At 30.0% G+C, this 14,052-nt stretch overlaps 3 protein-coding genes across 7 annotated transcripts in view; 2 read left to right on the top strand and 1 right to left on the bottom strand.

Moving 5' to 3' along the window:
* Positions 1–511, top strand: part of LOC148236014 (protein fem-1 homolog CG6966-like) — an 89,440-nt gene extending 88,929 nt beyond the window's left edge. For all 5 annotated transcript variants that reach the window (XM_088184831.1, XM_088184834.1, XM_088184833.1 and 2 more), the window contains 2 exons: positions 5–178; positions 259–511. In XM_088184831.1, coding sequence (XP_088040957.1) covers positions 5–178; positions 259–507 — 423 coding nt within the window. In that variant the 3' untranslated portion in view covers positions 508–511. The remainder of the gene's footprint in view (positions 1–4; positions 179–258) is intronic.
* A 3,837-nt stretch (positions 512–4,348) lies between these two features.
* Positions 4,349–9,091, top strand: LOC148236013 (uncharacterized). Its single transcript, XM_088184413.1, has 4 exons — positions 4,349–4,519; positions 5,093–5,141; positions 6,104–7,247; positions 7,951–9,091. The coding sequence occupies exons 2-4, from the start codon at positions 5,116–5,118 to the stop codon at positions 8,206–8,208; spliced, it is 1,428 nt and encodes a 475-aa protein (XP_088040539.1). The 5' UTR covers positions 4,349–4,519; positions 5,093–5,115; the 3' UTR covers positions 8,209–9,091.
* On the bottom strand, positions 9,087–13,339 carry LOC148236012 (valine--tRNA ligase-like). The gene is made up of 2 exons (XM_088184412.1): positions 11,828–13,339; positions 9,087–10,834 (listed from the first exon to the last, which is right to left on the bottom strand). Exons 1-2 carry the CDS (start codon positions 13,263–13,265, stop codon positions 9,243–9,245), a joined length of 3,030 nt encoding a protein of 1,009 aa, XP_088040538.1. The 5' UTR covers positions 13,266–13,339; the 3' UTR covers positions 9,087–9,242.
* Between the last annotated feature and the right edge of the window lie 713 nt (positions 13,340–14,052).

Here is a 14,052-nt window from a genome sequence, read left to right as displayed (position 1 = left end):
TTAGGTAAGAAGTGGTCAAACGGCTTTACATTTGGCTTGTTCCGGAAATGGTATCGATGGTCCTAGAGTCTCCAGTCCGGGTGATCTATCCGGATTAGTCAAGTTATTATTGGAAGTCGGTGCAGATCCTAATTTAAGAGACGCAAGTGGTAATACTTCGCTTCACCTAGCTGCAAAAGTAATAATAATATTATTAAATAGATTTCATTAATTGTTCTTTAAGAAGATGTATTAATATATTTTTATTTATTTTTACAGAATACTCCACGTCAAACTGAAGTTGTAAAAGTACTCTTGGAAGGCGGTGCACACATTGACACAGTAAACTATTACAATGAAACGTTCGAAGATATAATAACGTCGAGCGGACAATGCGTATGCGATATAGTTAATCCATTAAGATACAAATCGTTGAAATGCATAGCTGCGCACGCTGTCAAAACATACAGGTTACAATATAGAAACGTAGTACCGGTCAGTTTGTACCGCACAATAATCACTCATTGAAAAACATGTAAAATTTAAAAAATGTCATAAACGTACACCATGTCAAAATAATGTGTAACTCGTTATGACAACAATTACAGCAATAGCACCGTGCGTAAGCAACTCGGTCGTACTTCCAATATACGTATATAATTTATTTTTATCAAAATTTACAACGCGCATCGACTACTCCAAAGTATGCAAACCATATTCTAAACGTTTTAATTGATATGAAAAATAAAGCTTAGCGTGTGTAAGTAAATTATAGAAACGATTAAGTAGGGTTTGTAAATAATTTATAATACAAACAGTGGTATTACATGAGCGTAGAATATGCAGAAGATGAATAGTTGTTTGTTGTCGATCGATCGAGCGTTAATTCCGTACCAAAATCAGCTGATCATTTGTTGTGAACAATTGTTCAGTACCAAATCAGATAGGATTGAATAATGAATATAATAAGATACGTTTGCGACTAATATTGATCCTATATATAATAAAACGTCTTATTATCTCGTTGCAATCCTATAGTATTTGTGTGTGACTGCGTATATATAATGTATAGTATAATTTTATTAAATTTTAGAATTTACCTATTATCAGCATGCAGCTTTGAATAGAACCGACTTATATATATAATAAAATTTATAATTGTAGCCATATTGCAAATTAGGTGTCTAATGAAGAACAACAATTATAGCTTGAGTCGTGTCTAAAACTAAAATTCACATCGGCTGTACGAGACAATACCTGTGAACGGTTTTCATTTAAAACAATACAAATCGTCCTTATAATAGTGCCGCAAACATAATAATGTCCAAAGAAACTTTTTTAAAATTATTACATTCATAGTATTGAAATTTTCTCTTATATATTTATACATAATAAAATGTTATATATTTTATGGGGCATATTACTAACTTATAATATTTATACGTGTAATCAGTGCCTCGGAAATGTATAAATTCTATGTTATTTGTTAGTCGATACAAAATATATCGAAACTATTAAAAAAAGGTATATTCTGTATGTTGTGTAATTTTTATGATAAAAAATAAATATAAAAAAATTTGTATATTATATACGATACATAGATAAAACTGCAGATTCTTTTTTATATATTATTTTGAATTAAACATGTGTAAATGTCTTTTTTATTTTTATTTTATTCTCGTACATGACCTGAATGTAATCACATACAGGTGAACATGCGCTATATATTTGATATTTTAGACTTATATAACTTGTCTGATTTTCATTTGTGTAATGTGTATATTGTAAAATTTAAGTTCGTGATATGTTTGTTGAATTATTATTATTGTATGTATTAAAAATCATTTAATATTTTGTTTTAAATAGAAAACACGTGCTGTTAATACGAAATTAATTGTGATATGCATATCTACTTGTCGATAGTTATTTTGCAATATATGTAAAATCTAAAAATATAAAAACTGTTTTTATTTCCTTCCCTTTTAAATATTACCATCACCTTTATAATCTTCGATTTACAAGAGGTAATGAATGTAATAATGTTCTTGACATGAAACAGGTTAAAATGTCTTAACTTGAATAAGGACAATTCGCCGGTCCAGCTTGGGAGCTAAAAAAGGTCATTCAAATCCAACTTTACCTCGACTGTTTGTAGTATCTTAGGTAGACCTTAAGCAGGAATCATAATAAGAATAATATAAATATTATGTATGGAATTTTTTATGTATTTAATAAAATAGACGAATTTACTTCCTAAAAAGAAAATTTATAGTAACTAAGTACACGTTTATTTGACTACAGTGTTTATAAAAGTAAAATGTTATGCTGGTGTATGCTGAATATGAGGATATACATATTGTTCTGATATATTTGGAACATGTCTAGTAAAACGGATGTAATGACCAATATTCTTGGACTAATCACGCGTATATCCCTCGTGTGTACTTATATGTTATACCATTCACAACCGTTCATATCAGATGCGGGCATGATCCTACTTATTGTAAAATGTAGAATATACAAAATAAAGGATTTAAAGTGTTTCAAGGGTTTCGTTGACCTTTCGAATTTCCGTTAAGATAAGGTGATCAGATTATGAAAATATCAAAGGAGGACACTAAAAATAAAAAAGCCTTTTGTTTGAGGAGGATAAATTGCAATGTATGGCGAGACACGTTATTCTAAATATCGTGCATTTTTCTTTTCTAGATAATTGGGTTTGTTTATTTCTCCTTCCCACGCCCCTATAATGATGTAAAAGAAGAATTGGTTGCGTCAAATCAGGGCCGGCCCTAGGTTGTTTGGCGCCCCAGGCAAAAACTAAATTTACCCCCCCCCCCCTATTAACACTTGATGAGCGCAAAAATATAATTAAAATTAAAGAAATAATATATTATATTTTACAACATGCTCTTTTTTACGATTGTGGGTATTTAAGAATTTATAATTTATTTTTTGTTGTGATTTTTTACGTGTGAAATAATTTAAAGAGTACACAGTAGTGTATAAAAAACTTATATCAGATTATATTCTTTAACAATATTGTTTGATAATTTTAAGTGAATATTGCGCCTTTATTTGGTATCACGGCGCCCCACAAGATCTAGCGCCCCAGGCGATCGCCTGTACTGCCTGCCCCTCGGGCCGGCCCTGCGTCAAATAGTTCATCTAGAAGTCGTCGATGCTTGGTCGTGAGTGCGTGTCCTGGAGGTGATTGCAAGTCCTTGAGGAAGAGGTCCGTGTAGCGAAGAAGTTCTTGAGCGAAGTAGTAGTCCGAGCGTCAGTGTGTAATTGAGTCGAGTTTGTATAGTTTGATTTTGTACTGTGTAATATACGCCGTTATGTGCATAAACCGTACACTCGCTCCGCACGTTGGAGAGCGTAGTAGGAATGCAGCGATTTTATAAACAATTACTAGGTTCATGGGTACAGTATGTGGGACTTCAGAAGCGTGTCTGGCGTGTCTCTTGACTGGTGTTGGGTATAAATCGTTATAATGTTTCTTAAAAATTTACCAGCAAGTTAACATACAATTTTGAGAATAAATATATTTGATGTCTTCCACTGCCGCCATTCCATCCAAGTATATACTTAAAAAAACTCTGGTAAACTATTCAATTCTGATTTTGTAAAAAAATAATTGATAAAACATCTCTTGACAACACATGCAACGGGGCACTAGATTTCTCGACAGTGGGAAGTATTGTTATATAAATAAATCTTAAGTACGTTTCATTATATAAGTGTAGCTTTATTATGATCACGTTCGCAAGCAAAAAAAAACAATAATATATAAAACTCTATTTAAACTAAAATCAAAATGTTGATTTAGAATTGCAAAGCATAAGCAATGTTTATCATGGATAAGCATCGTCTCAACAGATTCAAGAAAAAAACATTGCGAAGCATCCTTGAGCCATGAGGTAATAAAGAGTTAAAAGAGGAAAATGTGAAATAATAAATAATAAGTTAAAAAAATACCATTCAATTATATAGCGCCGCAATAAAAAGTTCATGACAAATTTACACTTTATTCAATAAAGTGTAAATTTGTCATGAAAAAATTTATTGCAATAAAGTTTATTGCAATAAATTCTTTGTTATTATTTGAGATACAAGCGTTGGTGTGCTCTCTTTTTTAAATATTATAAAATAACTTAAAAAATACAAGGAAACGTCTTTTAAAACAATTTATAAATAATCATTTTAAAATTAAATTAATATTTTTTTCTCTATTGTTTATTTATTATAATTTTCACTAGTTTATATTTATTAAAACAAAAAATATTACTATTAAATTAAAACACCAGCTTTTTAAGATTATTTTAGCATTTAAATTTTTTTATTTCGGGATAAAAATTAGATTGATGGCTTCACTATGGCAACACTGTTAAAATTGACGTTTGATTTGTGTTATTGTCCTCGCTTGTATTGTATTGGTTTTAAACTTAAAATACAATCGTTTTTTGATTCGAACAAAAATGTAACGACATAAACATTATTTTGGCATTGTTGAAATCGGCTTTTAGCCAATTATAAGGTATTCAACTCAATTCCATATTTTTTAATTATTTTTGCCATAAACGCACTATATCTTGATTACTGTTCAATTGTATTATTTTATAGTTCAATATGACATTCTTACTATAAGATTATATAAAAATCTATTGGAAAATACCAAAATTATCCGTTGTTTCTCTACATTATGCTAATTATTTATATGGGTGCATGTTTCTAGCTAATCTTATATATCATCATTCAAATAAAAATCCAACTCGTTTAAGTCGTTCATGCAGACGAAAAGCGTCGCGGAAGTAGTTACGTCATCCATGCATTCTATCAATCTGATTTTGCATATTTTTGGAAGAAATGTGTGTACATGGTTGTGTATAATAAAGGCAAAATCAAAAGCATGTAGTTTGAATATAAGCAAAAAGAGGGTGCCTTAAAGTTGATTAGAACGTAACAAGGAAAGGAGATAGTGAATAAACAATCACAGTCTTAACAAGTTTATTTATGTTTTAAACTAGTAATATATAATAATAGTGTAAAAATATTATACAAAATGTTTCAGTTAGTAATTTTTTAAAATGATGTATTTATTATTTTTTAGGTTTATAAAAAAAATTGGTTAAGATGTGTGACATCGCTGATACTTCAGGGTATGTATTATTGCATATTAGAAAACAAGATACTGTAAATAAAGAAAGCTTATTCTTTTTGTATGAGTTTATTATGAGTTTTGTTTCTTCCTGTGTTTTCTAGATCTAGTATGTCGAACAAATACAATTTTAGGATATTGTTAATTCTATTTTTTTTTAGAATTTCATATTTTTTCATTGATTTGTATAGTTAGATATCTTGGTTTTCAAATTCATCTATCATAATCTTTTGTATTATAAAAGAACACTAGCAATATGAAATTTTTTATTTATAAACTGTAAATCTTGCGTTGCAAAATAACAAAATTAATCCCAATCAACAACTACTAAGTAAAGAGACATTAGTTCGAAATCAGTCTGTAAATCAGTGGCATTTATTTGTATTAATTATAAAATATTACTATGCACAACCGAGTTTTGTTTTATTTTAATAATTTATCATTGAAAAATCTAGAAAAACCTAATTTGTGATGATTGATTGCAATTATAATTATATAATAATCACTAATTCCGATCTCCAAGACAATATAGAAATTGAAAAACACTAGGGTTCATATGGGATTCAAACCCAGGTCTTTCAGGTATGTCACTGACTTATACCACTGGTCTATCGTGAAAGTATTTACATGGATTATAACATACATATATATGAAAATAAATAAATAAAGACGGCGGTGGCTTAATGTGACAGAAATTATTTTGAAAAGTAAATGCTTCTCTCTTGACCAGTTTTGTTACAATGTCATGATTGGATCATCCAAAACAAATACATACAAATATACTGGAATTTAAAAATTATTTAACAAAAAAACATTGCATGCACTATTGTCCAAGTGTATTCTTTACTGACTTTTTTGTTATTAAAAACATAGCCATGATGGCTATGTTTATTAGAATATTTATTTTTTGAACTACTCTTAATATTGCTGTGATATATAATTATTGTTGATATTTATTTTCAGATACCAAGACACAAGCTTTAGTGATAGCATATGCATAAAAGAAGAAATAAACATTGACCGTGATAAAGATGAGACTAACGAAATCGGCATTAAAAACGAATTAAACATAGAATACGATCCACATGACTTACACGAAGCAGAATTAAATGCAAACGAGTCAAGTTTATTATTACCTGATAATTATCTAAATTTAAGAATCGAAAAAGTAGAACATAACAGAGATGTAGCGAAGTTAGAAAATGATGGATTTTCTGTTAAGCAAGAATTAGAGCGTGAATTTGAAAAACAGGATTCATTAAATGAAGATCTTGAAGTTGTGATTTCCGATTCTTGTCTGGTTAAAGATGAATATTTTGCAGACAGGGACGACGTCAATATCCGTCCTAAAGTGGTTAAGATACACAAAGCTGTTTTTAGTGACGAAAAGGTTTTGATTGAACTAAACGGCGCCGAAGATAGCAAGGAGGTTATTATCAGTGATTCGCTTGATGATGATGTAGAATTAAACGTTGGTGATTTATTAGCGCCTCTTGAGCATCGATGCTCAGTTTGCCAAAAGCAGTATCGATATTTGAAATCTTTACAGCGACACGAATCAGCTCACGAATTATCAAAGAATGAGTCGTCGACTAATGACGAAGGTGAAAGTGGGGAAGTCGATGGTTCATATGCTTGTTTTTGCGGTAAATTATACCGAAGGAGATCGAGTGTTACTTCATGTTTAAAGTTGCACGAATCTGCAGGATTGACGTGCAAATGGTGTTCGAAGGTGTTCGATAGGAAAGTTGATATGAAGCTACACATATGCCCGATAAGGAAAACAATCAAGAGCAAGTTTCGTTGCAATAAGTGTACAAAGACGTTTAGATTTCAAAGCAATTTAATTAAACATAAGCGAATGCACATAATAAACATTGAAGTGAAACAGAAAGAAGACAAGAAGATTAATAAATATTTCCAGTGTAAAGAGTGTGGCATAAATTTTTTAAAGAAATGCTTGTATGAAAATCATATCGAAAATCACAAGATCGAACCAAAAGAGTTGAAAAAAGAGACCAAATTTATGTTTAAATGCAACAAATGTGGAAAGGATTGTTCGACGTTGAAAGCATTTACTAAACACAAGTTGAAGCATGAGAAAAAGGTATAACTATCTATTTTATATGTATATACACTATATAGGCCAAAATAATGGGGCACCATATTTTTGTGATACTATTTACTAATGTCTTGCAAGTATAATAAAGACTTGTCTTGTGGGATTCGGATAGTAGCATAGACAGTATTTGGAAATATTTTCCACAAGAAGCTTGTTAAAGTTGATTGAAACATTGAATTTTTGATAGTAATACTCATGCGATCCTTGCACATGGACTTGATTCCCACCATACCATGCAACTGCAGACCATAACGCTTCTTTCATTGTGTTTGCCTCAATTGGCGAATTGTTCTTTGCATCTTAGATTCCTACACCAAGAGTAATCACAAAAGAAGATGTCTAGATATATCATTTTAAATTAATTCCAATAAAATAAATTGATAATATAATAAAAGACTTGCAGACATTTTATGTCTTTCAGCAGTTTCTCAAGGACAACACTCCGTCATTCTGGGCAGTTGTCATTTGTCTCTTTATCCAGACTAAACACTAAGACTGCGATTCGTATTTTATGACTGATCAATCAGCAAGCAAAAAGTGACAAATTCACTTTTCAGATTACACATTACATGTAAAAGTCCATTGTGATTGAGGTTGTAAATTTTCAGTTAGTTAGGCAAACTTTTTGTTGATTTTTCAATAAGGTACTATGTTAATTATATAGACTAATGAATATGTTGCATTTCAGGATAAAACCAAGTGTTCACGTTGCAAGAACAAATTTGCTAGCCGAAGTAAACTTGCAGCTCATCGTAAGTTACACTGTAGAGGTGGACAGTATTCTTCGAAACCTACCCTTATGTATCTAAAACCAAACACGCATCCTTGTGATGTTTGTTCGCAAGAATTCACTAGTAAAGAACTAATGCTGGAACACAAAGCGGAGCATCCGTTTCTTATATTCGCTAAAGATGATTCAACACATACTCAAATATTTTTCAAATGAATTGTGTATATAAAAAATTGAATTTCGCAAATTGATATATATTTTATAACATTATAAGTTCAGTGCCAGCTAATAATGTATATATTAGATTAATTGCTTTATAAGTATGCCTCTTAAATGTTATAGAAAAGTACATGTAAATCATGCAGGTAAGAAAAACTATAAAAAAATGGAAGGGCATAAGAATTTCACCCTTCTATTTGTGAGCACATTTTTTACTTATTGCGACATCGAGATTTATTTTAAAAACAAAAAAACCATAAATAACAAGGCTATAAAATCATGCATTACATTTTATAATAGATTTAATCGTAATATTTTTGGAAAAAAAGTGATGTACATATTGAGAAAAATAATATTCGAGTTTTTTTTTATGCTTAGATGTTAGGTATGTATTGGCTTACCGTCTTCCGTGGGCAGTTATTGAATTGCCAATGATTTTTCATAAATTATCATTGTATATGTATAATATTTATACAATCAATTCTTACTATAGTTCAAATTTGGAGACTGTACAAATAATATATTTTTGAAATCACATTTCTTTAGAAGCACTTAGTTTTTTTATAATAAATATTAAAATGTGTTCATAGATAATCTTTCGCTTATGTTAATTTTATGTGCATTCATAAATATGGCGCATAGTTGTGATATTATTTTGTTGTATTGATAGATAATAAATATGCAACAAATATTTTGCCATAAATTATTTTTTTGTGTTTATTTTATTTATTTATATATTTTATGTACACCTGCATAATAAAAATACCAGAAAACTACTATTTATTTTGTTTGTGTTTTATGTTATTATTTTACTAATCATTTGTATGTTAAACATATTTGTATAGTATTAAGATCTTAGTAATAAAATATTAAAATAAAATCATATTTTTATTTATTTAATATCATAATATTAATTACGTATCTATACAACAATAATAAAAAACATATATTTCGGCAATAACATTTTTTATCATAAAATTAAAAAAAAAACTATATACTTCAATGACTAGTTTGTTACTCAAAAAATTTTACTAACTCGTTACACTTTCTGCATTAATCGTAGTCTCATTTTCATTCAGTATATTCTCAATCTTTTTTAATTCTTCTTTGCTGGCATTCATTTTGTTCTCATAACTCAATTGCAAATTTTTTGGAACCTTAGTTTTAAAACCTTCCGGACTCATGATTCGATCATATCTTTCAATTCTTTTCAATATCGTCATTCTTTTTTTTCTCAACTTATCTAAATCGACTTCAGTTTTAATATCTTCTGACATCAGGGGACTTAAATAAATTTTAACACTACCATTTGAATTAAAATCCCATATGTCTGTGGGTTCTGAATCAGTAATTACAAATATTTTTTCACTTACAGTCAAATACAAAATTAAATCAGAAAATTTCTTGATTAAATCCTTAATATTAAAGCCTTTGCTGTGAACATATATTATGGATTTTGTGTGCTTTTTAATGTTATGAGACACTTTTAATTGTCTTATTGTCGATACAATGTCTAAGATTAACTCCATATCATTTTCTAACTTCTCGTTTTTCCATTTTGTTAAATATTCATATTTAGGAGCTACTAGATTGTTTTTTGAATCATCATAATTATAAATACTGTTTTTTGCGAGTGGCACATGATCGATCAATTGATCGACAACGAAAGGCATAAAAGGCGATAATAATCTTAAAGCTGTGTTGAAACTAACTGAGAATACTTGACAGTGAGCTGATAACTTTTTTTCATTTAAAGTAACTCTATAGTTTTGTTTCGTACATTCGACATAAACATCACACATTTCATTATATAAAAATTTATACAGAGCCCTTGTTGCAACATAAAAATCATATTTATCAATCGATTCGTTAACTGTTAGCGATAAAGAAGCCAATCGACTCAAAAGCCACAGATCTATAACGCCAAGATCTTTTATATTAAATGATTCTAACAAGTCAGAATTCAACGTTTCAGTCATACCATTTGCGTACCTCATGCTTTGCCATATTTTATTACAAAACAGTTTATTTGCATTGCAATCCTTGATAGCAAAATTTATGTAAGTCTTTTTAACGTCCTGACTGCAAAGAGTGAATCGCAATGCATCTGCGCCACACTGAGGGATTCCATTAGGAAACTGTTGGATTTGTCCAGCTATAGAACTTTTATATTCATCTACACTCAACAGTCCATCATTATATACTGATTCGGTTTTATTCTTCAGTTCCTTCAAAGTAATACCCCCTATAACATCATACGGATCTATAACATTGCCTTTGCTCTTTGACATTTTAGCACCGCTTAAATCGCAAATAATACCATGAAGGAGCACCTTTGAAAACGGCACTTTACCAGTTAATTTTCTACCCAACATAACCATTTTATGAACCCAAAACCGAAGAATGTCGTGTCCAGTGATCATCATGTCTAGTGGATAAAGTTCTTTATAGTCAGACGTTGCATTAGGCCAGCCGTGTGATGAAAATGGATAAATTGCCGATGAAAACCATGTGTCTAATACATCCTTTTCTTGTTCACAGACAATATTTGAAGAATTGAAAACGCTTCCACATTTCAATTTCGCTTCTTTATCATCATGAGCGGCGATCCAAACAAATTTATCTGAAAATTTATATAAAATATCAGCATTTATTAAATCAAATTAATTATAATACATGGAAAATAAGAACATGACTAGGGAAATTAATACTCAAGATATAATTGTTAGGGATGGATCTGGCATTCATTAAAGAGGAGTTGTAATTCTAATGTAAACAAATGGATGCATCGGTGACTGCTTATCTTTCAGTGAAAGATAGAGTAATGATGATTCAACTTAAAGCATTTCCAATTTAAATTAATGTACACCTAATAAGAAATAAAGAGCCAATAAGATGGGATGTAGAAAATTTACTTACAAATACATAAAGCAAAATAAAATATTATTGGTGACTTCATTGGGTTTTGATATTAAAACATTATTTATTACAAGAAAACTTTCATATCCTTCCTATAAACATGAGAAAAGAAAAAACAATTGTTGAGCAAAAATGCACAGTCTCATAACAAAGTGAAAAGTGTGATAAATGATTGGTTAAACAATATTTCACAAAGGTTCTTCAATGAGGGCTAAAAAAAGCTTTTGTATAGTGGCGAAAATTAGATAGTTTTTAATGAGTATTACATTGAAAAATGTAGTATGAATATTGAAGAAATATATAAATAGGAAAATTACAGGCAAATTCTTAATTCTATCTATACATACTTTGTATGTGTTTCATAGATTTAAAAAAAATGGAAATCGGCGTAGAAAACTGGAATTTCAGATTGTGGCACACACTGAATTAGTGCTATATAACCAAAAGGTAACAATCATAACAGATGATCGAACAAGTGGAATTTTCATATACAGGGGAGTGTCACAGGGATGTGTATTGTCACCCATGATCTTCAATATGTATGTAGAAGTTATATTTAAAGAACATGCATGAGCATACAAAAGACATGAGATTGGATGGCATTGAATTAATAAATAATAGATATACAGAGACGACACAAAAAATGAAATGGTGATATATTGGATGGAGTATGAGATTGTTTTTCTAAAATGTATACCTTTTTCTTCTGTCATATAGCATTTGTACAATGGAATCCTGTGACCCCACCAAAGCTGTCTTGAAATGCACCAATCGTTATGATCTTTAGACCAGTCGCACCACATCTTTTCATAATTATTAGGGATAATCTCTATAGAGCCATTTCTGATGCACTCCAATGCGTCTTGAGACATTTTTTTGCAATCAATGTACCATTGCGGCGTTAAAAGTTGTTCTACAACATCTCCACTTCTGCTACAAATTGGAATGAGCATTGCGTGTTCCTTTACATTCCGTAATAAACTTAAGTTACTCAATTCATTCATGATCGACTCTCTAGCATCGTATCGTTTCATTCCAGAAAACTTCGAAAAACCATCCTCAATAATACCTATTTTGTTTATAACTGATACTGTATCTAATCTATGTTTTTTAGATACAATATAATCATTTTTATCATGGGCTGGAGTTATTTTTACAGCTCCCGTACCAAATTTCATATCTACCGAATCATCCAAGATTAATGGAATAGTTTTATTGGTAAATGGATGTTTTAATTTAGATCCTTTCAAATGTGAATATCTCATATCTTCTGGATGGACGGCTATAGCAACATCTCCCAATATAGTTTCAGGTCTTGTCGTCGCCACAACAATTTCTTCATTACTATCATCTACTTTATAAGCAACTTCAGCTAAAAACCCGAATTTAACCGGTTTCAAATATCCCGGTATATTTAAATATGTATATCCTGATAAATTCATATTTTGAACTTCAATATCTGATATAGTTGATCTCAAATGGCAGCTCCAATTCACTAAGTTATCAGTCCTGTATATTAATCCTTCTTCAAATAACTGAATGAATGCTTCTTTAACGGCATTACTTTGATTTTCATCCATCGTGAATGTTTTTCTGCTCCAATCCAATGACATGCCTAACATTTTTAATTGTTCTTCAATATTTAATTCGTGTCTTTCTTTCCATTTCCATAATTCGTCTTGAAATTGTCGATAACCGATTTGTTGCTTATTTGTGTTATTTTTAGAAATGTATTTTTCGACGACTGCTTGCGTTGCGATTCCAGCATGGTCAATGCCAGGTAACCAACATACGTTAAAACCGTTCATACGTTTCCACCGACATAATACATCTTGAATAGTTGCAGTTAGCGCATGACCCAAATGTAGAGAGCCAGTTATGTTCGGTGGAGGTAAAACAATACTAAAAACATCTTTAGAAGCGTTTTCTTTGTTAATGCTGAATATATACTGATCATTGTTCAATATTGAAGAATCTTTTTCAACATCAAAAGAAGAATATTTTTCCAGTAGTTTATTGGATCTTCTATCACACATAAATCTGTTGCTTTCGTAATTAACATGTTTAAAACAATATTTAGTAACATGTTTATGATATGTGTTCGAATATTGTACAAATTTAATGTAGTTATTCATTTCAAAACAACGAAGAACACATGACAGGATTAGATGACATATAAACTTAACCTAGCAATGATGGATGCTACGATCAAAAACGACCATAAGACGCTATTGTCAAAAATATATTCTGAAATAAATAATAAATCTCAAAAATATATATAATATAGATGTATCATTCTGAAAACATTTAAATATATAAACATATTTAAAAAATAATACTTTTACCAATTTTTTTATAGTTTCAGGAATATTTATATATTAAAGAGGAAACGAACATTCGGTTTTGGCCAAAAATAAAGCTTAAACATTATAATACAAGCTACCTGCTGCTCAGTGTGATATATACTATATTTGTCTAGATAATGAGATGTCACATAATTATTTACATTTATTAAACAATATACGTTTTTATATATTTGCATAATAAACAACACACAAAAAACAATTAGAATACCATTCCAGTTTTTATTATCTTTTTTCAATGTATGTCATTAATGCAAATACGTGTTCGTCGCAGCTTCTGTTATTCCTCAATTAATCTCCCAACTAAACAAGTACTAGGTTAAGCTTATAACATTTATAAGTTTAAATATTATTAATAGTTATTTGGCAGATGGATGGTTACGGGTGGCAATTAGACACAGATTAAGCTGGTGTAGTAGTATTTTATTAAAATGTAGTTAAGTTTGGATGTTTTGGCGAAAGATGGTGACGGGTGGCAATTAGACATACATTGAGCCTCTGCAGTATTATTTATTGAGTGTACATAGTTACATGTTATTTGCATTTGAACGGTGCACAA

Source organism: Plectrocnemia conspersa, unplaced genomic scaffold (assembly GCF_051122295.1).
Source record: "Plectrocnemia conspersa isolate PC_06_02 unplaced genomic scaffold, ASM5112229v1 ptg000004l, whole genome shotgun sequence".
NCBI classification, from domain to species: domain Eukaryota; kingdom Metazoa; phylum Arthropoda; class Insecta; order Trichoptera; family Polycentropodidae; genus Plectrocnemia; species Plectrocnemia conspersa.
Note: the sequence above shows the minus strand (reverse complement) of the source record. Positions and strands in the feature narration are given on the sequence as shown.